The sequence below is a fragment of the Suillus subaureus genome, assembly GCF_016647635.1.
Source record: "Suillus subaureus strain MN1 chromosome Unknown BJ212scaffold_9, whole genome shotgun sequence".
NCBI classification, from domain to species: Eukaryota; Fungi; Basidiomycota; class Agaricomycetes; order Boletales; family Suillaceae; genus Suillus; species Suillus subaureus.
Window position 1 is genome coordinate 1,035,859 of NW_024538565.1, and position 25,623 is coordinate 1,061,481.

The 25,623-nt window shown below is 42.6% G+C and overlaps 8 protein-coding genes across 8 annotated transcripts; 4 read left to right on the top strand and 4 right to left on the bottom strand.

Annotated features, from left to right (window-relative positions):
- Positions 1-3,332: 3,332 nt before the first annotated feature.
- On the bottom strand, positions 3,333-3,533 carry BJ212DRAFT_1267161 (uncharacterized protein; the record flags this gene model as incomplete). Its single annotated transcript, XM_041330636.1, has 1 exon — positions 3,333-3,533. A coding segment is annotated over one exon (201 nt), but the record flags the coding sequence as incomplete, so codon positions are not given.
- A 1,860-nt stretch (positions 3,534-5,393) lies between these two features.
- On the bottom strand, positions 5,394-5,717 carry BJ212DRAFT_1253675 (uncharacterized protein; the record flags this gene model as incomplete). The annotated part of the gene is made up of 1 exon (XM_041329743.1): positions 5,394-5,717. A coding segment is annotated over one exon (324 nt), but the record flags the coding sequence as incomplete, so codon positions are not given.
- Positions 5,718-9,790: 4,073 nt separating this feature from the next.
- BJ212DRAFT_1298234 (uncharacterized protein) lies at positions 9,791-11,480 on the bottom strand (the record flags this gene model as incomplete). Its single annotated transcript, XM_041332668.1, has 6 exons — positions 9,791-10,468; positions 10,526-10,545; positions 10,666-11,034; positions 11,091-11,258; positions 11,303-11,354; positions 11,475-11,480. The coding sequence occupies 6 exons, from the start codon at positions 11,478-11,480 to the stop codon at positions 9,791-9,793; spliced, it is 1,293 nt and encodes a 430-aa protein (XP_041195362.1).
- A 2,042-nt stretch (positions 11,481-13,522) lies between these two features.
- On the bottom strand, positions 13,523-15,911 carry BJ212DRAFT_1298235 (uncharacterized protein; the record flags this gene model as incomplete). Its single annotated transcript, XM_041332669.1, has 11 exons — positions 13,523-13,630; positions 13,700-13,852; positions 14,299-14,520; positions 14,713-14,746; positions 14,916-14,940; positions 14,987-15,025; positions 15,071-15,308; positions 15,361-15,406; positions 15,500-15,555; positions 15,613-15,663; positions 15,729-15,911. 11 exons carry the CDS (start codon positions 15,909-15,911, stop codon positions 13,523-13,525), a joined length of 1,155 nt encoding a protein of 384 aa, XP_041195363.1.
- A 2,279-nt stretch (positions 15,912-18,190) lies between these two features.
- Positions 18,191-19,292, top strand: BJ212DRAFT_1298236 (uncharacterized protein; the record flags this gene model as incomplete). The annotated part of the gene is made up of 5 exons (XM_041332670.1): positions 18,191-18,393; positions 18,449-18,582; positions 18,723-18,847; positions 18,899-19,068; positions 19,157-19,292. 5 exons carry the CDS (start codon positions 18,191-18,193, stop codon positions 19,290-19,292), a joined length of 768 nt encoding a protein of 255 aa, XP_041195364.1.
- Positions 19,293-19,319: 27 nt separating this feature from the next.
- On the top strand, positions 19,320-19,703 carry BJ212DRAFT_1267380 (uncharacterized protein; the record flags this gene model as incomplete). Its single annotated transcript, XM_041330656.1, has 1 exon — positions 19,320-19,703. A coding segment is annotated over one exon (384 nt), but the record flags the coding sequence as incomplete, so codon positions are not given.
- Positions 19,704-20,292: 589 nt separating this feature from the next.
- On the top strand, positions 20,293-20,796 carry BJ212DRAFT_1237613 (uncharacterized protein; the record flags this gene model as incomplete). Its single annotated transcript, XM_041329553.1, has 2 exons — positions 20,293-20,452; positions 20,543-20,796. Coding segments are annotated over 2 exons (414 nt in total), but the record flags the coding sequence as incomplete, so codon positions are not given.
- Positions 20,797-23,581: 2,785 nt separating this feature from the next.
- On the top strand, positions 23,582-24,356 carry BJ212DRAFT_1267432 (uncharacterized protein; the record flags this gene model as incomplete). Its single annotated transcript, XM_041330663.1, has 4 exons — positions 23,582-23,728; positions 23,796-24,025; positions 24,078-24,201; positions 24,267-24,356. Coding segments are annotated over 4 exons (591 nt in total), but the record flags the coding sequence as incomplete, so codon positions are not given.
- Positions 24,357-25,623: the final 1,267 nt, after the last annotated feature.

Here is a 25,623-nt window from a genome sequence, read left to right on the forward strand (position 1 = left end):
CATTGGCCTGCAAAACCTGATGTACAGGACACTGGCTGGCCTATGCACTACTTGTGTAGGCCAGTCATGCAGAACCCTGGTAGGCTGATGTCTCATCCAAAGAATGACATCTCTGCACAACCTGTATAGGCTGATGGTGCAGAACCATTGCAGGAGATGGTCTACTGCACCTGCAGTCTGTGGGAAGGTGTTGGCTGGCTGAACAATGTATTTGAGCCAATGGGCCAGCCTCCTTGGGCAGTGTGTATGCCCTGGCCAGCTGGCCTCTTTCTGCCAGATGGTGCATCAGGTCTGCTGCACCTGCAGTCTGTGGGAAGGTGTTGGCTGGCTGAATAATGCATTTGAGCCAATGGGCCAGCCTCCTTCTCCTCATATGATGATAAAGCCTGCTGCATCTGTGTTTTTTTGAGGAGGGGTATTGGCCAGCTGGACATTGTTTTTGGGCCAATATCCAAGCTTCCCCTGTCCTGTGTGTATGACATGGCCTGCCTGCCTACTTCAACCCTATGGTGCATTAGGCCTACTTTCCTGTAGTGTATAGAAAATGCACTTAATATCACTTTGAGGCTGCAGTCAAGAAAGATTTCCTGTGCATTGCTGCTTCCTGCTACAATTTTGGTGAAATGGAGTTTTTGATGAGCTTCTCAATGATGTGATATACTGTGCCAGTCTACCCCATACAGACTGGTGTACAGCAAGACTCAAATGATAGACAGTTCAATTTACTCTACTACATAATGACTGTTGAGATCATCTACCATTTAAGCCTCATTTATCTTAGATGCCTGTCTTCTATATCCATGAGGGAAACAAAGTCACAGACCAACTGTCCCATGATGCTCTATCCCACATGGGGCAACATGTGTTTGCAGCCTGCATTCCTGGGCCAGCCACCCTGGCTGTGATCTATGCTTTAGTCAGTTGGACTGGCCATGCAATCTGTGTGGGATGGACAGCCCACATAGGCTAGCCTGCAGTCCTGGGCCAGCTGCCCTGGCTGTGATCTATGCTTTAGTGAGCCAGACCAGCATATCAGGTTGCAATATAAGCAACAAAACTATTGCAATGTTGGGATAATCAAACTGTGGTTGAGCTATGGTTGATGTGGCAATCAATTAAGCAGTTCAGAAAGATTCAAAGTGAGGAATATTAAGGCTTAAAAGTAGCCACAACCATGCAAAAAACAAGTTTGGTGCATGTCACTGTCCAGCAAGCTGGGGTATAGGTGAAAGCCAGGTTGGCTGGCCTAGTATTACATCACCACTGTATACAGACTGCACAGCCTGTCTGGCTGACTGGGGTATAGGTGCCACCTATGCTGGCTGGCACAGATGTCCAGGCTGCATCAGCAGGCTGGCCCATATGGAATATGGCACCATATGACCAGTTGTCCACCTCATACAGACTGCACAGCCTATCCACAAGCTGGGGTGAGGTGGCAACTAGGCTGGACCAGTATTACACACTGTACAACCTGTCCAGCCAGCTATGGTATAGGACACAGCTAGGCTGGCCAGCCCAGTATTACAGGGTGTAACAACAGGCTGGCCCAGCCAGACTTGGCTAATCTTATCAGACTTGGCTAGGGTATAGGTGAAAGCCAAGTTGGCCAGCCCAGTATTACATATTGCACAACCTGTCTGGCCGGCTTGGGAATAGGACACGGCCAGGCTAGCCAACCCAGTATTACAGGGTGCAACACCTTCTATGTCTATGAGTGAAAGAAAATGAATGGTTTTTGTAGTGAGCACATTATTTTCATGATGCTCATTTCAGATGCTCACCTTCTATATTTATAAGTGAAATACATAGGCTCGACCAGCCTGTTGTTTTCTATATCTATAAGCAAAAGGAAGTGGATTGTTTCTGTAAAATGATATGCTCATCACAGAAATGATCCACTTTTTCACTTATAGATATAGAAAGTGAGCATCTGAAATGAGTGAGGCTTGAACAGTAGATAATTGTTAAGGTCGTACTCAAGGGATAACTGAATCTGAAGGGCTTTGGCCTCAGCTCGTGCACTGTGCCCCTTACCCAAGTATTGCCCCTTATTTTGGGAAGGCAAGACTAACGTGTCTGGAAGGTTGGACGAGTATTGTAATGGATCTGGATGACTTCTGGATGTGGGATAGGTATTGTAGGGCTAATCTGGATGAGTCCAGACTAGAAACTAACGGTAATAGACTGTCGGAGACAGAGGCGGATATGGATAGACTATAGGAATCAATCCTAAGTCTCAGAGGGTGACGAGAGTAGAGATACTCAAGTCTGGAGGACGGGAATGAGTAGAACTAAGATGATATTCGAACTGAGGTACTACAGAAAGTTACAGGAGGTTATATACTATAGGTATCTAACGGAATGATCAATCAGCAGAGTTTGAGGCTATGTACGAAGCATGTGGATAGTCTATTGGTAAGTAGAAATGGATCACAAATCATGAAATGGAAATGAAACATAGGTAGTGGATCAGGGAGCAGGACAGATATACAGATAACTGAAATACCAGAGTTAGGGGGTTACCAAAAGGAGATGAGTGCTGGTTGTGGACCAGACCGGATGAGTGGACAGATTGAATGATGAGATGTTGGAGGGAGATAAGATGTGGATAGGATCGGACATAAGATGTGGATCTGAGATGAGATAAGGGTCAGATCTGAGATCTGGATATGCGGATATGACAATAATCAGACTTACTCTACTAGAGGAGACTGGTTGTGAGATTCCTTCATGGGCCAGCCTGTTGTTGCACCCTGTAATACAGGGCTGGCCTCCCTGGTTGTGTCCTATACCTCAGCTGGCTGGACAAGCTGTGCAGTATGTAATACTGGGCCAGCTGACCTGGCTTTCACCTATACCCCAGCTTGCTAGACAGTGACATGTACCAAACTTGTTTTGTGCATGGTCATAGCTACTTTTAAGCTGGACTGCTTACATGAATGCTACATCAACCACAGCTTGATCATGCCAACATTGTAATAGTTTTGTTGCTTATATTGTGGCCTGATGTGCTGGGCCAGCCATTCCCTAGTTGGCTGGACAGGCTATGCAGTCTGTATGAGGTGAACAACTGGTCATATGGTGCCATATTCCATATGGGCCAGCCTGCTGTTGCAGCCTGTACCTCTGGGCTGGCCAGCATAGGTGGCACCTATACCCCAGTCAGCCAGACAGGCTGTGCAGTCTGTATACAGTGGCTAGCCACCCATCCCACATTGGCCAGCCTGCTGTTGCAGCCTGTAATATAGGGCTGGCTGCACATCATCTGGTATGTTTAGAAGTCAAGTAGTTACATTATGAAGCCATCTTCAATATCAACTTGTCATGCTCTATTTTCCCTGAAAACTCTTTATGCCCTCAGCTGCAAACTCAGCCCACATGGAAGCCTGCTTTTCAGCATATGCCCTATGCCCATTCTTAATACTTTCATCTGCCCTTGCTCTCCACTCCAACTCCTGGTTCTGAAACCACTGTACTGTCCAATACATTTCATGCTGTACTAACTTCAACTCTTCGCTCCAACAATCATATCATGCTTTTGCTTTCAACCAATTCACTCAATAAACTAGGAATGGGGAACATAAGCTCAGTACCTTAATAAAAATAAGATAAGATTAAAACTCACATTCATTTATCCACTTGCTCTTCTGGCTGTCCTCTGCACTGTTGATTCTTCAAAACCAAGCCAGCCTATCAGAACCCTGACCATGCCTATTTTCCTCAGTGACTTCTTTGCTCACTGTAAGGTCCTCAGCCTTTAGGGCTTGATATGATGCTAATGTATCAGAATCAGCCCCTAATTGCTGCATTGCTGCCCTTGATCAGCAATATTCTCGAGCATGTTTGTTGATGGCCAGAGCTATTTTTTGAAGTTCCTTTGTCAATCTAATACCCTGACAATGGACCAATTTGTTGGAGTGCAATTTCTCCTGAAATATCACAGATCTGTCACCAAGAGCTTGACAAAGCTTTTCCAAGCTGTCATTTGCTTGACCCTTTTGAAGCTCTAGTTCTTCTTGCTGTAATGCCATGATAACATCATCTATGATGACATCAGATGCCTCCCATGATGGCATCCAAAGTTCTGCAACCCCTGGATGAGAGTCAGCATCATCTCCAAGGTCCAAATTACCATCTTTCTCTATATCGTCAATTCCTGAAAGATTAAGTCCTTCAGCCTCCCCCAGGCACAGTTCAGGGTCATCATGTTGCAATCTCTCTCACCCTTCTAATTCCATACCATTTGTTATAACCATTGTAGTCTCATGGAATTTATGAATCTGAGACAAGAGCTTCTGTCTTTTTTCTTCTATGATGATTCTCTGAGGAGCAGTTGGATTGTCCAACTGTTGTCTTATAGAAGATCTCAGGGTGTCTCTAGTAATATAATTTGAGTCAATCATATTTTGTGAACTTGAATATCTTACTGAGCATTTTCTATATTGATACCCTCTGTAAGAACCTAAATAGCTCTCACTGTAAGTTCAAAGGGGTGTGGTGACCGCAGGTGTGCTATAATGCTGAGTGTGAGACAATAAATGATGGATATAGTGATGTGATTTAGATAATGAGTGCAAGACTGAGACTGGTATGATTGCCTGTAGTAGTGAGTGTACATGAGCTACTTTTATATGTTGAAATACTAAGGGTCCTTGGATATTGACAGGCCAAACAATTATGTGAAGATGGATGCTGAAGAGAGTGGTGTCACTCCTGACAGGGTAGGGTAGACAGAAAGGAAAGAGAGTATGAAATGAGTAAGTGAGTGTTAATATAAATGGGTATGTTATAGACATAATGACAAGAATTGCATAGCAGATTTGACAGATTTGGAGATGGTGAACTGAGAATGGGGTGACAGTGACAAAGAATGAGATCTGAGGGTTGATAATGATGAGAGAAAAGGGAGTTAATGTCCATGCTGACCAACATTGATGGTGTGCTGATGGTGGTTAAGATAAGAGTTGAAATGGCTATTTCTGGCATCAAACAATTGGTAATCCTTATACCTCAATAAACCATGAAATGGCCCCAGTCCTACCATTGGTAGACAGTTCATTTTCAGTCAACCTCAGCCTTATTTCAGCCATGGTTGGAGCTTTTAATGATTTGAAATGAGGACTGAATCAAAGTCCAATTTTACTGAACTTACCTTTATCCATCTTAAGCTGATAGATGTCAAGAAGCTCACCACGATCAAGAGCTGCTAGTTCAGCTTGCTTCTTCTGTTTCTGGACATCATTTGAATTGAGAGAATTTGTTAATTCTTCATATGGACCCTGAGTGTAGTTAACACCCTGTACAGCTTGATGATGCTTTTTCAGTAATGATTTAACTATTTAAATGACACATTAGTCAAAGTTAACATTTTGGAAGTAAAGGCACTTGCCAATTCCAACAAGCTTCTTCCAATTAGAATCCCTCATATGGTCATCCAAGACTTCCTTTCTGTGAGAGAGAGTCATGGATCTTACAGTGGGGGAAATCTTGTTAAATGGGGCCCAGAGGGTCTCCAAGATTTCCCCATCAATATGACCAGCTCCTGTAATAAAATTGAGGCTGTATCTGGCAAAGCATGGTAGCTTATGAGCACTCAAATGAAACTTGCCAATTGCTGGCAATATTTTGATTGATTGAGGAAGAGACAGGTGGTAGCTCTGATCCACCTGTTCATGGAAGTTAACATTCCACTGGCATGCAACATCATAGATTATGAGTGCATTGCCAATATTTTCTGATGGATATTTCAATGCATTGCAAATACAATAGTCCATGTTCATTTGCCTGACTAGATAGTCAGCAAAGGTAGTAATACAACAATGTAACTACATACCATTCTCCTTTCTGAAAGTCTACTACAGAATGAGGAACAAAACATCTATGCCTAGCACATGCTGTTGCCCCAACACCAGTAGCTCTTAGATTGCTTCTCTGAATATTAGTTGCATTCACAGCATGGTGATTGCTACAGGGTGATTTCTGAGATTACCTTAGATGTTATTTTCCAAGGAAACATGTCATGAAATATGACAACTTGCCTCATTCTTTTTGATGGATTTGGTTATGTGAGCTTCATAAGGTTCTTCTGTTACCATGTATCCCTTTCTATCTGCCAGTGAAACATCATCTTCTGGAGTCTTCATCTTCATATGTTGTGCTATAAAATTTCCATCAATGACATATCTTTGCATAACCAACCAACTACATCCACCAAAATTAGCTTGTTTAGCAATTTTTAATAAGGAAACCTACTCATCATAAGAATCCTTCCAAGAAAAGGATAAATTGATGCCAGGTTGGGGACATGCCAGAAAATAAAGAGCTAGATCCCCTGGTGCAGGAGATCTGTTTGTCTCATGTCCAAAGCCAAACTGTTGTGGGAAACACAACAAGAAGAGAACTGGAAAGTAGCCTTCTAAAGTTGGGTCAAATGTGCTATGCCTAGCTGCTATTCAACCCTAAAGGGTTTCTGGACTAAGCTCAGTGCTCAGAGAGGATAGGAAATCATGCTAATAACTCTCAGTCTCAGACTGGTACTGGTAGGTGGTGAAAACTATGATGATCACATAAGCACCAAAAGTGTGAACATAACACTAAGTAATATCTGCCTATACAAGCCCATAGTAAATGAAATCCCTACACCATATTCTATTCATCAAATCCCTCCATATATGGGACACCCACATAAGTTCATGGTAATGATCCTTTTTATCATGTACAGTGGCTCAAAAAACTGTCCACATGTTTTGACATTTTTCACTATCTATGATATTGTGTGAGAACGAAAAAATACCTCAAGAACATGCTTATACCACATTGTAGTATGGCTTCAGGGCTTTCATTTGAGCCCTACACCATGGGAATCGATGGAGATATGGTGGAGACATAAGGCTTACAAAATCATGACTCATGCAGACAGTTTTTTGAGCACATATTAAAACTATATAAATCATCATTTATGACACCATAACAATCATGCCACCATTAAATAAATTATAAAGTGGTGTCATTATGTCATTTTAAAACCATATCTAACTATACAAACCAAAATTTTCCATATGTCATGGTTATATTCACCATGAAAGCCACCCCCCCTGCTCAAAGGGATAATATCCTCTCTCTTTCCTATTCTGGCCTCTCTGCTTGTCAAATTTCCTCTAGAACTGGAGTATCCAAGTCCACTGTGGCCAAGTTCATCAAAGAAAGTCACACAGACAAGGAAAACTTCTGTGAAGGGTGTCCATCCAAGCTCACCTCTACTGATAGGAGGGCTATTATTCAACATATCACTACAGGAAAGGCTGATAATGCTGTCCAGGTCACCTATTACATCAATTCCACCATCACATTCCCTGTCTCTTCACACACTGTGAGAAACATTCTCAAGACAGCTCATCTCAGGTCAGTAACAAGGAAGAAAAGGCTCTCCTCTCTATCACACATATGCAGAGATGACTAACCTTTGCCTTAGCCCATCAGAATTGGATTACATGGACTGGAAGCATGTTATATGATCATATAAGACCACAATAAATAGGATTGGGTCAGATGGCAAGGTATATATGTGAAAAAAGAAGGGTGCTAGTCCTCTCTGCATATGTGTGATAGAGAGAAGAGCCTTTTCTTCCTTGTTACTGACCTGAGATGAGCTGTCTTGAGAATGTTTCTCACAGTGTGTGAAGAGACAGGGAATGTGATGGTGGAATTGATGTAATAGGTGACCTGGACAGCATTATCAGCCTTTCCTGTAGTGATATGTTGAATAATAGCCCTCCTATCAGTAGAGGTGAGCTTGGATGGACACCCTTCACAGAAGTTTTCCTTGTCTGTGTGACTTTCTTTGATGAACTTGGCCACAGTGGACTTGGATACTCCAGTTCTAGAGGAAATTTGACAAGCAGAGAGGCCAGAATAGGAAAGAGAGAGGATATTATCCCTTTGAGCAGGGGGGGTGGCTTTCATGGTGAATATAACCATGACATATGGAAAATTTTGGTTTGTATAGTTAGATATGGTTTTAAAATGACATAATGACACCACTTTATAATTTATTTAATGGTGGCATGATTGTTATGGTGTCATAAATGATGATTTATATAGTTTTAATATGTGCTCAAAAAACTGTCTGCATGAGTCATGATTTTGTAAGCCTTGTATCTCCACCATATCTCCTCTGATTCTCATGATGTGGTGCTCAATCCAAAGCCCTGAAGCAGCACTACAATATGGTATTAGCATGTCACTGAGGTCTTTATGTATTCTCACACAATATTGTAAATAGTAAAAAATGCAAAAACATGTGGACAGTTTTTTGAGCCACTGTATAACCCCTGTACAACTACAGTAGAGTCCTCAGTCTGAATATCAACTTAGACTTGCCCAATCTTCTTCTGGACTTCAGTCCATCTGAGTTTGTCCTTTTCCATAAGGCCTAGGGATGGATTCCCTAGGCCGGAATTCCGGACCTTCGGATTTGTCCCCTATGTCTCTGTCCCAAGTCTAGGGATTGCTTCCCTAGGCTGGAGTCTTGCCTTTCTGGCACTTACCCTCTTTCCGGACTTAGGTCCACTTCCTGTCCCTCCAACTCTACCTTAGAGTAGTCTACCTCTGCTTGCTTCTGCATCGGACTTTGTCTGATATAGCCCCTATTCCTTCCAGACCTCTGGACCTCCTGTCCTCTGTACCTCTGGATGTCCTGTCCCTCATACCTCCAGTATCCTGTCCTTCAGACATTCTGCCCTCCATACCTTCGGATGTTCCATCCTCCATACCTCTGGACCTCCTATCCTTCCATCCTGTTTTCCTGTAGAAGTATTACCTTGCAGCGGGAACTCTCCTGAGCATTTCCTGCATCCCTCCGGAACTCTCCCGCACTCCTCCGGACATTTCCCACGCTCCTCCAGAAGTCCTCCCGCACTCTCCACCAGAATAGCCAGCCTCTGGAAGTCCTCTGGACTTCATCGGACCATCATTGGACTTCCTCTGAAATGAAGGGCACATACTCAGGTAAGGGGCACAGCGTATGAGCTGAGGCCAAGCCCCTCTGAGTCAGTCTCTCTCTCCTTTGAGCATGGTTCTTAACACTGACTTACCATGCATCTGGATAGATATGCAGCTTGTCTTAAACACTGTAATCTAACATAAGATTCCATACAGTATTAGGTCTAGCCAACCTCACTCATCTCATAAAAGATATATCCCATATAGGATGATATAGATGGTGACCCAAATTCTATGACATATTGAGAAGAAAAAGTACTGTCTACAACTACACTCCTTACCTGGTGACTAGGCAGGCTGGCCCAAAGGGTCAATATGTTGTGAATGGTCAGCCAGCCTAGGCCTACATGCTGCACAAACTGGCTGGCCCAATTGGTCAATATGTTATCAAGGGTCAGCCACCCTTGGCCTACATGCTGCACAAACAGGCTGGCCCAATGGGCCAAAATGTGATCAGTAGGGTGGCTGCACCTGATCTACATGCCACATAGGCTGGTTGGCCCAATGGGCTAATATGATATCAGGTGATGGCTGCCCAGGCTCTACATATGGTGTAGACTGGCTGGCCTAATAGGCCAATATGTTCTTGTGGGGCAGGCTATCCTGCCTGTGCAATCAGCAGAGGTACATAGGCCTATTACAACTACCTGCATAAATTACATGGACCATATCACACATAGAGTAAAGTATCCTCAGTGCTAATATAAATATAGACATGAAAATTGAAGTGTATATGACAACAAACTGCAAAAAGAAAATTCTAAGACATTGTGCTAATACTAGTGTTTCAGTCCTTGTACTTCTTTAAAGGTACTTTCCCTCTGGCAGAATGACAAGGAGGAGCAGGAGGAGCAGATGTCTTCACCTTTTTCATGGGTGAATCATTCATATCTGTTGCTGGTCGCTTACCCTTTACTTTTTCCCCAGCTTTAGTACCACTTGCCTTCTTTAATGTGGCAGCCCTCTCCTTAGCTATATGAGCCTCCTCAACAGCCCTCTTCTCTGCAGCAACCCTTGCCTGCTCCACCTCCCTCCTTTCTTTCACCTGCCTTTTGTTCTCCAGACACCTCATGTGAACTTCTTTGCTCACTGACATCTGCTTCTCATGATCATCTGGCAGCATTGCCTTCACCTTTGCCTGAATTCTGGTAATCACCTCCTCAATCTTCTTCCCTACTTGAATGCCAAGGATGGAGGTGCCCAAATATTCAGGTATGTCATTTCCGGCCTCATCTGCTTCATACTTCTGAGCACAACGACACTCATGAAGGAGTCCAAGTCCAAGGATAACAATCATATCCCAACCATGAGATCTGATGATATAGTTCTCTAGTTTCTTCAAAGCAGTGAAGGATGCCTGAATATCATAGTGCATATTTTGAGGTAGATATTCCTCAGACCACATCCAAGATGACCAACCAGGCAGATGTTGCTTCCTAGCTTTGCCCTTAGAATCTGTAGTTTGCTTTCAAAAACAAGTCAAATTCAGTGCTGTATCACAAAATTTGTGAATTATACATACTGTCTCAGCAAGCTTTTGAACTATGGCCAACAGATGATGGTATGATGGGAGAGTGGAGAGGGACTGAAGATAACTGACTGTATTACCACCCATATGGAATTTCGGGCAGGAATGGGAAAGAGATAAGGTGTGGCTCAGACCTATTGCCAAGTCTTTCTCTTCATCTGAAGAAAGATTGGCTAAGGGGACCTTCTTCAGTACCTTGTCCTCATCATCTGATACTTCCACATATTTTTGGTTCTTCCTTGATTTTTGACTTACATCACCCTTCTTAGCCAGAGAATCATAGAAGTCACCTTCCTTATATCCAATGAATCGTAAAATTGGTTCATTACAATTAGCACATAACTTCCAAAGTAAAAAAATGGTGCTGATGGTGTCCTTCTGCAGGTGAGAAGGATCCTTGATGACAACATTTCGAGGGATGCAGTCCATGTCAAGGTAATGGTCCAGATCCTGAGTGATATGACCCCAGGGGACTGCAGCCTGAGGGTTGCTTGAGATGACCACTGTTGAATGTAAGCTGTCAGAAAAATACACTACTTCAAAAATAGAAATAAATCACCATAAGCCTTTTGAAAGACCTTTTGTACAACCTTCTGCTGATTTTTGAGCATGAGAGATTTAAACCCTGTTGATAGGCAAGGATAACCCTCATTGTCAACATGCACTGTCAAATCAGGCAAGTTCTCATCTTCCTTGTCAGATTGGTCTTCAGGGTCTATGCCTGCTGCTAGATCATTCACAAGTAAATCAATTACAGTAGCCAAGACTTACTGTACTCTGCTTTAGTCAGCCAGTCAGCAAGGTGGTCTTGAGACTCTCCTGCCTATTTTTTATTTTCTTTGGATGTGAGAGTAAAAGTTTTATTTGACTTCCTGGGACAGGATTCCCAGCTAAGCCAGTAATTCATTAATATAAATGTTGATGAGAAAAGAAAACACAACACTGACATGGTTGTTCCAGGCATTTTTCCCTCCCCTTGATCATGAGCTGCAAGAATCACAAGATGTAAACCCATAGTTCTTCCTGCCATCTTTATGAAGTCCTCCATAAGTTTCTTCTGGTGTCAGCTACAGTATCTGTAGATACACATGAGATTACAAAAAAAGTGTTTGAATGTTTATGCATTTTTAAGTAATTAGATAATAGCAAGCCAGCACCTGAGTACAATATAATGGCATAGGGACAAGTCTAAAGGCTTGACATCATAGCTATAATCTGAGATATATATTGTGGGACCTAGACCATATATGGGCAAGATATGGTAATTCTAATCACATGACTCATTTGGACACTTTTTTGATATTGTATCCAAATCACAAAATCCAACCATTCACAGATATTATTCTTAATAGAAGTGGTGCAATAATCAATATTTGGTCTTACTTTAATGTTATTTATATATATGAACCCACATAACATCATGAACTTTAACATAATCATCATACAGCCCATCTCCTTTGCTCCAAAAGATAATATCCTTATTCTCTGCTCCTCTAGTTTGTCTATGAGGCAAATTGCTTCCAAAACTGGTCCTAGCAAGTCTACTATTGCTATAGTCATAAACCAGCACATGCTAGAGAAGGAAAATCATAAAATGGGATGATCTTTCAAGCTTACTCTATAGCATAAAAGAGCTATTGTTCATTAAAGCCTACCTGGCAAGGCTTCAAATGTTGTCCATGCCACCAAGTTCATTGATTCCATTATCCCCACTCCCATTCCCACTCAAACAGTCAGAAACACCCTTAAGGCAGCCAATCTTATGGCTGGAACCAAGAAGAAAATGCCTCTTCTTTCAGCAGCCTATAGGGGCCTTTGCTTTAAAGCACCAACATTGGACTGTGGAAGACTGGAAAAAGGTAGTTTGGTCATATGAGATAAAAATCAATAGAATGGGGTCAGATGGCCTGGAATATGTGTCAAAAAAGGTAGGGGAACCATTAGAGGAAAGAGAAATCAAGAATATGCTAAAGTTTGAAGAAGAAGTATGATGGTAGGGGTTGTAGGAGATGGAATGGTGTGGGGATTCTTTGTGAGGTGAAAGGAGGCATGAATGTAGAGCAGTAAATCTCCATTCTAGAGGAGTGTTTACTCAGAAGCATGCAGAAGTCAGGAATTGATGAAGAAGACATTATCTTCCAACTGGATAATGACTCCAAGCATACCTCAAAGCTAGCTACAAAATGGCTCAAAGCTCATGAGATCAATGTTCTATCATTGCCAGCATAACTATAGCAATAGTAGACTTGCTAGGACCAGTTTTGGAAGCAATTTGCCTCATAGACAAACTAGAGGAGCAGAGAATAAGGATATTATCTTTTGGAGCAAAGGAGATGGGCTGTATGATGATTATGTTAAAGTTCATGATGTTATGTGGGTTCATATATATAAATAACATTAAAGTAAGACCAAATATTGATTATTGCACCACTTCTATTAAGAATAATATCTGTGAATGGTTGGATTTTGTGATTTGGATACAATGTCAAAAAAGTGTCCAAATGAGTCATGTGATTAGAATTACCATATCTTGCCCATATATGGTCTAGGTCCCACAATATATATCTCAGATTATAGCTATGATGTCAAGCCTTTAGACTTGTCCCTATGCCATTATATTGTACTCAGGTGCTGGCTTGCTATTATCCAATTACTTGAAAATGCATAAACATTCAGACACTTTTTTGAGCCACTGTATCTTAAATATATCAATGTAGTATTGAAAAAATACCTGTCTTTGACATCAGAATGAGCACCTTCCTCATTTCACTTTTCAGCCACAAGTCTGAGCTCCTCAAGCACATCTGGTGAGAGGGCATTGTGCTAGGACTGGACAAGCTTTGTCCTTGTCCCCATAGACCTCAGGTCAGCAGCGGTGTCACAGTGCTTCTTATCATACTCCCCAATTTCTTCTTTAAACAACTTCTGAGCAACATCAAAAGGTGAGAATTCAGTCTTGAATGCTGCAGCATCCAGAGGCTTGTCATCCTCTCAGTCTCTGACCATGTCTACAGTGACAATCCCTGGACCAGATGGGAGTTTATGACCTTCCTGTATAATTTTTTCCTTGAGGTCCTGGTCTTCATCATCCTCCAGGAACTGCAAGTAATATGTACAAATAGCCTATAAAATTAGATTACTGTAGATATAAAGATACTGGAAACCTACCTTCCGAAAGTTTTTGTCTGGCAGTATAATAGAAGGATTCTTGGCCTGATCAGTTTCAACTATAGTATTCTTGATGGTTTTGAGGATTGTAGCCCTCTTGGCTGTGTTTCCTTTGGCAGAAACATAGGTAACCTTGTGCTCATCCAAAACACTCTTGAATACATGTGTCTAGTCAGCCATTATATGCAAAAATCTCAAGAATGTAGGCCAGTATAAGTTTGCAGAAAGTGCAACCAGTCTACAACTCCCTTGACAACAGATCAGCAAACCATGTCACATGATCAAAACACAGTCATGTATTCATCAGGTGACAATGTTGGGGTCACATGATTCAAATCACATGAGTACATCTAACTGACTCAGACTTAATGACATTAGTTTATACACCAAATCTCAAGATTCAGACATGAAAAACAAAAGATTACTCAAACTCAGAATAGTGATAACATGAGCAAAGAACAGTGTAAGACAAATATTGCAGAAAAACATATAAATCAAGCCAAGTGTGCTTTCAATGGAATATCCAACCAGGTACTACCATTCTTCCTACCAGAATAAAGTGCCGTGGACCCTGGTGGCTGAGAGAATGTGTGGCTTACTTTGTAAGAGTCATTTTTGCACTCAAAAATGTAAGTCTTGCTGTCCTTGACATAGGCAGACCTCCAAGAATTAACCCTACCATACCCACTGCATTGGATAGGCAAGGGGTTGCCCCAAGGACAGACCTCCACATTAACCCATGCAAACCTAGAGATACTAAGGCTGCCCTCCTTGATAGTGGTCAACAGAAATATGTCAGAGTGGCTGCCAAGGTCCCAGGACTGTGAGAGCATATCCTTGAAAGCCAATTAAAGTGAGCACTGCCCAATGAGAACCCTCTTGGTAAATGAAATAAGGAAGTGCAAGGTGAAAGAAGATTGAAAATGAGGAACATTGAAGGTGATGGTACTGGTTAATTTGTGTCTGTGGAAACATTAGATAAACCATGTCAAATAAAGGCAAAAAAAACTTACCAGACAACAGCCTCTTGCAAGCCATGAAATGAGTCTAGGTTGTTGACAAGGGAGCCACAGCATAGCATCCAGAGATATGATTCTTGGGCATGGTCAATGATACTTTGCCAGGGTTGGAGGATTATATCCAAGAACTGTAACAATAGTGACTATTGGCCAGTTCCAAAGAAAGAAAAACTCACATCGTTAACTGGAGTGCTCACATAGCTCTTTGAATCATCTTCATACCTAGTAAAAGGGTCTCTGAAGTCCTCATCAGTGTGAGTGGACACACTGATGACAACACGCTCCCAGATGAATGAGTTCTTCAAACCTTTGATAATCTGGTGGATTTGGGTTCAGTAGGGGGCAAGCTTACCATCAGTACCACTGTCATAGTAAACCTCAATATATTTGATGCCATCGCCACAGTAGTAAGGCTTAAGGAAGCTGTGAGCAAACTCAAAAGGGCTACCAGCCACTTCAAAGTCGACAAGGATAAGGTGAATAAAAATGACTGGAGCTGCTGATATTTCAGCTTTGGCAGACACCTCAAGTGCACTAGTGATAGATAGGAACTTGTCCAAGAAGGGAAGGCTGTTACTGGTATAGAAACCCTGTAGTGATGTGATGTTATCAATGAGGCATGAACAAATGAAAAATACTCACAAAGTAGGTGGCACTTTGTTCTATCTTAATATGACAACATATGCACCTGAATGAGATGTCCTTTTATAGGACTTTGGTCTCTATGTCAGGTGGCAGCTGCAGGCAGAGCCTGCAGATGACTCTGGGACATAGAGCACACATGAAGAGAGTGTTGTCTTCATAGCACTCTGCACCATCCTTGCAGAGTATACAATACTATAAGAAGAAGAACAATGTACATTAACAAATAGAGGAGTGAGAGAATGTGTGCACCTTATTGTGGGCACTTCTCATTTCTAAGTCATCACTGGTGGCAGTCAAAGCCTTGATAAGAAAGATAAAGTGAATTAGCAGATAGAAGACAGAGAACATAGAGAACATAGACTAACCTCATGCTGACCATTTCTCTTCTCTAAGTCCCCACCTCCCACAGGTAAGGCACCCCTGGTGGTGCTCGAAGCCTTCATTTCCTGGTAGTCCCCTCCAGAGAGTTTCACTCTTGAGATCTTGAGGAGAATGCATGGCACTGAGCCACCAGTACATTTCTTGGTGGTATTCTTGGTGTGGGCCATGATTAATGAGGGAGAGTGCACAAAATGCTAGAATTGTAGTCAGTGTTAGCAGAGTTACATGCACCACACAAAAACAAAACAAGGACACTCATATTCAAAAAAATGTGTTGGAGAAGAGCAGCACTGACAAAAAGATGTGCTGAGAAAAGATCCACTGAAAAAAGAGAGCCTGTAGTCAGTATACCTTGCATGTGCCACACAAAAACAAAATAAGGACAACTCACATTCAACAGACACGTTAGAAAAGAGTGGCACTGACAAAAAGATGCGCTGAGAAAAGATCTACTGAATAAAGAGTGCCTGTAGTCAGTATACCACAAAATCACACAAAGATAAACTCACATTAACAAAGAGACACATCAGCAAATGAGATACATTGACAAAAAAAAGATGCCCAAGAACTAGTCAGTATATCACATGGGACAAACAAAACAAACTCACATGACAAAAAGACACATTGACAAAAGAAACTTGTGCAAAAACCAACCAAAGATGCACATGACATCCACCAGCAAAGTCCAATCATGGACTTGTTTGCTCCCTTGGATTTGTGCGTGGGAATGGCTGGTGCAAACATCAACAAATAAACAAATAATACATCAACCATCAATATTGTTCCCACAGTTCATCTTTCTCAACTTCATGTTTCCAACCTCACTCTCTCAATGCTCTATCATCCACTCATATCCTGTGGCCTGTCCCCTGGCCACTTGCAGACTGCAGCTGCAAGTGGTCAAAGGCAGTGCTACTATTAATTTTCAACTGCTTTTAGTATGTTTTGTTTTACTTATGCTTTGCAGTACTAACTTGCCATTTGTTATTCACAGCTGTGCTTGATAGTGCACCTCAAGATCAGTTTCCTTTTCTTTGTTTCAATTGTTTCTTGGCTATCCATGTCTCTAGAGACTGGCACCTCTTACTTTTCTTCTGTTCTTAGGTCCTTGGCTATCCATGTCTCCAGAGACTGGCACCTCTTACTTTGGGATCTGAGGGATTTGTTCCTGGCTATCCATGTCCCCAGGGATTGGTGCCTGACACTTTGAGATCTGGGGGATTTGTTCTTGGCTATCCATGTCCTCAGGGATTGGCACCTTGAACTTTAGAACACTAACTGCATTTCTTTCTCTAGATTTTGCGCCCCTGCATTGTTTATTGAGCCTGTTTTTTGTGCTTCATGTATACTCAGATACTAACCGCATTTTCTCTAGCTTTTGGTGTGCCTGCCTTGTTTGTTGAGCCAGTTTTTTTGTCTCTCTTTCCTACATACTCTAATACTAACCACATTTCTTTCTCCAGCCTTATATATGGTCTTGGTTTCACTACTCCTTCATTGGTCTAATCTGGTAAGTGCCAATTTAATATTCAGTCTCATACTCACTTTCACTACACTAGAATATCAATTACTGCACATTTTTACCTATATTTTGTACTGCAGGGTGCAAGGCTTGGATGGAGAGGGCCCCTCCATCCATGTCTTGCATCATTTACCTTAGTTTTGTGTCATTTTTAAAATTTTGCACTTGTATACTCTAGATTAGATGAAGCAATGCAAATGTATTGCCCTTGTTAGGAATTCTTTGGTCATGTGACTCATAACTTTTTGCCCAAAATCTAAGTCATGTGATCATGTGAGAGTGATATAAAGAGCAATAATGTCCAAAGATTAGAATTTGACCACTGCAACAAAGGAATAATCCTCATTGCTCAATATTTCAGTCTGTTGTGATCTTGTACTGCAAGGAAGATAAGATGATGTTGGCATCCAATACAAGAATAGTGAACCATTTCTCTGTTCTTGCACTATGTTTTCATGGTTGCAGTAGCAGAGTGCTTGAGAGCAGATGCTGACAGAGCAGCAGATGAGGGACTCTTCATACTTCCAGAAGCATGCTGTCCAGCTTTACTGGTCCTCTTAGTGGCAGATGTTTGCACAGTCAGTACAGGATGGTAGTCTGACTATTCTCACACTGGGACACAGAGTGCACATGAAGAGAGTATTGTCTTCATTACTATTCTTGTACTGTAAGGAAGACAAAATAATGTTTGTATCCAGTACAAGAATAGTGAATAATCTGACTATTCTCATACTGAGCAAGTCAGCTTGGCTAGACAGCCTCACAAATCCATTCAATATATCTTTGTCATTTGAAATACTCCTTGCCACAATTTTGGCCTGGCATTCTGCAAATGGTTCTAAAGGGCCCAAGTTAATCAGACCATATTAGGTTATTATGTCACAATAAATTTGCCTTCATATGGTCTGATTGTCTAATTACATCATGCTTAATTTGACCAAACAAGGCATCAGCACAGATCATGAGAACTTTGGTTCATTTTTCTTCATAATGGACAACCTCAAAAGCAAGACAACTGAGCTAGTGGTAGCTCTGACCAGGAGGGTTGGAGAGATCATGGGCAATTCATCTGAACTAGGTGTCCTTCAAGATGGTAGAGTTGAAACTGAATTACTGCATAAAGCTAGGTAACTATGGTTTAGTATTGATCATAGCTGACTATTAATTAATGAGAGAATCAAGGATGAGAATAGCAGTACAGCTTTGGCAGTGCTTGGAATCACTGGCTGATAATTTAACCTTCAATGATGGGTCAATTTCAGAATATGAAATCACCCAGGCCACCCTGACCATTGCACATGCCATGGTCAACCCCAGTGAGTGAAGAGATATTTATGGCTGTATATGAATTTAAATACTGAACTACAGTCAATAATTGATTGGGATGTGGACCAGTATGCTGATAAGGTCAAATTGTCACCACCAAATCTGGATGGGTTGCTATCTGCTGAAACAGATAGACTGAAGAAGTTCTTCCCTGAAGTAGCACTTAGCAAAATTTCAGTTCCAACAACAGTTATAGACAGGTACAGAAAATTTTTAGTGGTTTACCTCCCTAATATTTTGACACCTTCTTGCCTAGTATGTTTCTGATTTGGGATTCCCCTTCAAGGCTAATTAATTAATAATCAGGAGCATGTCAACCACATCACTGTTGGCTTGAGGGATACTCTTCTCAAATCCCTTACAAATAAGGACACTTGGAGGGATGAGGGCTATATGGTCCCAGATGGTGGGGGGGAGTTTGGGGCTGGTAGAATAACAGTGGTTCCTGCATACTTCATGCAAAGACAAGAGATATTGTATTTTTACCAAGTGTTTATTTTTAGTCTAGTTTTAACTCTATTCTTAGCAACTAATGGATCCATTGGTGACATCAGAGTCTTATAGATCAGGGAAGGTCCAACAATGGATGGCAGCTTTGACAACATCAGGAGTTCTATGGAATGCTATAACTGCTGTGGTGGCACCAGATCTTTTCCAAGCTAGCATTTCAGCATTTTCTGAGGTCATCAAGGAAGTGTGACACCCCCCAAAAAAACCTGTCCCAGTGGAATCTTGGCCCTCAATCTTTTCAGGACTTGAAATCATTGCTAATCAGGTCACATTTAGCCACAGAGATGGTGGTGGATCTCCTTCACTGTTAGATCTTCTTGTCAGTCTGGGAAGAAACCATCATGCAACATTGGCCTTGGCAAACCTCAAAGCAGAGCTTGATTATTCTCCTGGCACAATGGTTTATATCTCAGGAAGGGTGCTAGAACACTCTGTTGGACCCTGGCTTAATGGAGAACAGTTCATAATTGCCCACTTTATGAAGGATGCTGTGCACAACAGGGTGGGGGTGCCAAGGCCAGGTTTTCCCATGCAGAGCTTCTTTTTAGAGTTAGTAGGAAGGAGGCAGAAGGGTAAAAGGGAGAAAATATGTAGAAAATAGTACTAGAAAATCCCAAAGATATTTGCTTTTTTTGAGGGGGGGATTATGTAGCCATGCAAAAATTCATGTTGCACTCTGGTCATTGTGAGTCACTCATAATCTCAATGAGCTCAAAAGGCACACAGAGGCACAATAGGCTCAGAGTAGCTCCATCTTCATCTGATACTCATTCAACAAAGAGAAAACAGGGTGCTTACAAATATACATATATATCATGAAAAACTTGAAGGGGAAAAAATATGTGGAGAGAAGTCAATGCTTCAATTGTCTATGAAAACTCTGATAGTGAAATAGAGCCAGTCTCACCTTTGAAACAAAAACAACAACAATGTACTGAAGATCATTCTCTGGTGGAATATGACAGAGAGTGTATGGTGATTTCAATATAGGAGGCTCAAATGATATCCAACAAAAAACCAAAGTGAGTTATTTTGACACCATTATTAACAATTGGCCAACATTGCAGACCCAAAATGATTTTCTTTGGCAATACATGCCTTGTCATGATGAATATCTTTCAGTGTTGTTGGAGTTGGAACAGCTGATCAACAATGGGAAATGTGAGGATTGCAGAGGAGAGGAGGGCTTTATTTATTGTCTGTCCTGCTCAGGAGAGCACAGTTGGTGTCCCTCATGTGCTGTCAAAGCCCACCAGCACCATCCCTTCCACAACCTTCAACTTTGGAATGGCAAGTTCTACCAGTCTACTACTCTATGGGACCACAGATATATCATACATCTTGGCCATGGTGGACATCCTCGCCCCAATTTGTTGCAGCAGTCCAACCCCTCACCCTGGTTGGATCTCGGAGTGATGGAAGATGTGTTTGGACATGGAGAGGGGGATACTATTTATGACACTCAGTTAGGATTGTCCAACCTGGTCATTGTACATTCCACTGGAGTTTATTCACACTATGTATCCTGGTGTCAGTGTCCTGGTGCTGATAAGGACAGACACCTACATCTCTTAAAAGTGAGGTTATTTCCTGCCAGCATCACTCACCCTCAATCTGCTTTTACCTTTGATGTCCTAGATCACTTCCTCATAGATGCTTTGAAGTGTAAGACTTTAGCTATGAGTTTCTATCAAAAGCTACAATGTTTCACCAACAATGCTTTCCCTCATAAAATATCTGTGAGCAATTTCTGTATCATTGTACTCCTGACTTACAGTGGCTCAAAAAACTGTCCACATGTTTTGACATTTTTCACTATCTATGATATTGTGTGAGAACGAACAAATACCTCAAGAACATGCTTATACCATATTGTAGTATGGCTTCAGGGCTTTGGATTGAGCACCACATCGTGAGAATCAGAGGAGATATGGTGGAGATACAAGGCTTACAAAATCATGACTCATGCAGACAGTTTTTTGAGCACATATTAAAACTATATAAATCATCATTTATGACACCATAACAATCATGCCACCATTAAATAAATTATAAAGTGGTGTCATTATGTCATTTTAAAACCATATCTAACTATACAAACCAAAATTTTCCATATGTCATGGTTATATTCACCATGAAAGCCACCCCCCCTGCTCAAAGGGATAATATCCTCTCTCTTTCCTATTCTGGCCTCTCTGCTTGTCAAATTTCCTCTAGAACTGGAGTATCCAAGTCCACTGTGGCCAAGTTCATCAAAGAAAGTCACACAGACAAGGAAAACTTCTGTGAAGGGTGTCCATCCAAGCTCACCTCTACTGATAGGAGGGCTATTATTCAACATATCACTACAGGAAAGGCTGATAATGCTGTCCAGGTCACCTATTACATCAATTCCACCATCACATTCCCTGTCTCTTCACACACTGTGAGAAACATTCTCAAGACAGCTCATCTCAGGTCAGTAACAAGGAAGAAAAGGCTCTTCTCTCTATCACACATATGCAGAGAGGACTAGCACCCTTCTTTTTTCACATATATACCTTGCCATCTGACCCAATCCTATTTATTGTGGTCTTATATGATCATATAACATGCTTCCAGTCCATGTAATCCAATTCTGATGGGCTAAGGCAAAGGTTAGTCATCTCTGCATATGTGTGATAGAGAGGAGAGCCTTTTCTTCCTTGTTACTGACCTGAGATGAGCTGTCTTGAGAATGTTTCTCACAGTGTGTGAAGAGACAGGGAATGTGATGGTGGAATTGATGTAATAGGTGACCTGGACAGCATTATCAGCCTTTCCTGTAGTGATATGTTGAATAATAGCCCTCCTATCAGTAGAGGTGAGCTTGGATGGACACCCTTCACAGAAGTTTTCCTTGTCTGTGTGACTTTCTTTGATGAACTTGGCCACAGTGGACTTGGATACTCCAGTTCTAGAGGAAATTTGACAAGCAGAGAGGCCAGAATAGGAAAGAGAGAGGATATTATCCCTTTGAGCAGGGGGGGTGGCTTTCATGGTGAATATAACCATGACATATGGAAAATTTTGGTTTGTATAGTTAGATATGGTTTTAAAATGACATAATGACACCACTTTATAATTTATTTAATGGTGGCATGATTGTTATGGTGTCATAAATGATGATTTATATAGTTTTAATATGTGCTCAAAAAACTGTCTGCATGAGTCATGATTTTGTAAGCCTTGTATCTCCACCATATCTCCTCTGATTCTCACGATGTGGTGCTCAATCCAAAGCCCTGAAGCAGCACTACAATATGGTATTAGCATGTCACTGAGGTCTTTATGTATTCTCACACAATATTGTAAATAGTAAAAAATGCAAAAACATGTGGACAGTTTTTTGAGCCACTGTATACTAGAGGCTATCTGAGAGGATCAGTAAGCAAAGGAGTAAGGCTATGTACAAGCATGCGGAAACACATTGGTAAGTAAGATGGAACATATGTAAATGAACTTGGAGATGAAACTAGTACAAGGATCAATCAGCAAGATGGAAACAGAGATAACCGAGAACTGGAAAGGCAGAGATGCCTAAATGGGGATAGGCGCAGGATCTCGGACAGAGGGTGGGAATAGGGCCAGAGATAGTACAGTTAATATCCAGAGGTCCGGAGATCTGGGGATCCGGAAGGCAGGGCAGAAACAGGACTGAGATATGTGAGGTGGTGGATATAGTCCAGAATCTGAGAGGAGTTAAAGTCCGGATGTCTTGCTGGACGGAATGTGCATAGGGTGGACAGGATAGGGGACCCAGGAATGAGTTGGATATGGGGTCCGGAAACAGGTCCAGAAAGCGTGTGAATATGATGGGATCTATGTCTGGCATATGGGATATGACAGTCAGATCTACATTAATATGCTGGTTTCACTGATATAAATAGTATAGAAATGACATTCTCTATATGAGGTATAAGCTTACAGGAGTTCTCCATCATTAGCCTACATAGGTATGGCAGAGACATTATTTTGTGTCTGGGGCACCAGCCTACAAGGATTTTGCATGGCCAGCCTACACAGGTGGTGCATAGGCTGGCCAGTGTCCTGTACATCAGGTTTTGCAGGCCAATATACATGTCCTATCAACAGGTTCTGCAGTGCTATAAGACTGAAAGGTGTGGACATGGTTATGTTATAGCAAAATGAGATAATCACAACTTTGGTAAAAAGATGAAATACAAAGTCACATGACAGGATGGGTTGATGAAATACGTTTTTTATTTGAGTAGATACCACAAGCCATCAATCATTGCATCTAACCAAGTTTCACTCATTATCCTCACATCTAACCACTGTCAGCCACATTCTGTGTTTTCAGTTCAGTTGGGGCATTCAAAGGGTTAGGTATAGGGTTATAACCCTAACCACAATGCGGGGTTCCGAATTTCGAGCTCAGCTCGTTAATTTATGCACTTTCGGGTAATGCTTTACTTCCTTTGAATTCTTTCTACCACCATGCCTTCCGCAGATGTTGCGCGACGAAGCCGGTCTGCTGGATCCAATGCCGAGGATGCTATATTTGTGAAAGACGGAGACCCTGTAGCCTTCTTTTTCCATCTAAGTGTCAGGGAAGGACGCGATGTACTCGAACAGGAGATCACGGTATGCGACTAACTTATCTTATTTAATGTGGAAGCCTCCAATTGCTGATTCAATTCAATTGTTGTAGAGATATGGAGGTGATGTATGCGAGGATGAGCAGCAAGCCAACGTGATTTTGGTCGATGAAGAAGCCGACATCGAACATATCCGCCGGCGCTACTACCGCTCACATGTCCTCTGGCAGCAGCGCGTCTATATTGAGTGTAGGGATTTTGTCCGTCGATGCATTGGAGCTAGAAAATATGAACATCGTCGGCCAGCAAGGAAGGGTATGCCCGGTGCTCCAGTTGGGCGTGTGTATGTCATTTCGCGTCCGTTCCTACGTCTCGTTTGCTAATACACTCGTCAGACGCGTACCCTTTACCGCAGAAGATGATGAAAGACTCGCGTTTTACATTGCGACTGTATGGCCTAAAGCGTCCGATGGGGGACGCACTGGGAATTTATTGTACCAGGTGTTGACAGAGGAGCTGGTACGTAAAAAAACCCTGAGCATATGCGTTTTAATTCACAAGAATATTCTTCCAAGGCCGATGAGCCGGAATATAGAGAGTGGGCGAAAAGACACCCGTGGCAATCCTGGCGCCAGCGCTACAGGATGAATCGCGTGCGTTTTGATCCTATGATTGCCAGGTATGCAGCACAACTCAAGAACGTGGGTCATGGTCTCGGTCACGATCCACGCTCGCGTCTCTATAGAAGAGGAGCACAGCGGGAGGAAGAGGAAGAGGAAAGCGATCAGGAACTGGAACAACAAGCAGAGGGTGGCGCTGTACCTGATAATCGGGTGCCCGATGGCGTTCCACAAGCCCGCAACCAGGTTCAAGAGAATGACATGCCCGATGATAATCCGGGTCCTGCACAGCCTCAGTTGCGTAGGCGGCGTCGCAGTGATCCCGATACATCCCAGCGTGCAAGTTTCCGAGAGGAGTCGCCTCGGAAGCGACAGCGTGTGGCCAGTCCGGCTACACCATCAGGACCTCACGCCTCCGCTGTAGAGAAGGGACGACGGGGAAGTGGTCATAGCAGTCATGGCCGAATTTCGAATGAGAACGATGGAAGATCACCGGAAGAAGGAAATCATGAACCTTTCGCGCGGGGAGCGCTCGATGGTGCGATTAGTTTCGATGTCAATCAAATGCCTCAGTAAGTTTATTTTCGTGCAATGTATCACAACTGTTTGACTAGTTATTTTACTGTAATTATTCCGGGCAGATTCAATGTATTATCAGTGCCGCGATCACCTGAGCATGACGTTCCAGCAGCTCGATCCGATGAACCACTGGCTACGCAGCAAACCCTGGTCAATTCACCCGTCGACGTACGATCAAGACAAGCTCCAAGTGCTCGAGCTACTGCGGTTGTTCAAGCGACGTCGATGAGCTCACAGGCTATTTCAACTGCACAGCCCCTGCGAGCTGCGCGAAGACCACCTTCACGCCGTGGACGAGCTCAGCGAGAACAGAGCCCCGTTGCCGAAGTGCGCACCTCTGCTGCCGACACTGAGGTTCACTCACAAGTTGAACGTGTACGGACGTTGAGCAAAGTTCGCAGTCATCAACCTGCTGTGGCCACTTCTGACGCGCCATATCGTCACACTCGGGCAAGATCGCAGTCAGTTGACCTGCCTCCGCAACCTGCGACGGCATCGAAGCGCCGGAGAGTAGTTTCGGCGAAGGGGAAGGCGAAAGAGCCAGAGCTGGAGGAAGTTCCTGAGGAAGATGCCGAACGAAATGTAGTGGATGGCGGTGACTCTCAAGCTCACATTTATGAGGGTGTCGAGTTGGAAAGTCGACAGTGGGACCTGGAATTGGCTGAAAATGAAGGGCATTCAGCTGAGCAAGGCGAACCATCGAGTCAAGGACCACTGATTCCAAATCCCCGCCCGGAGGCCG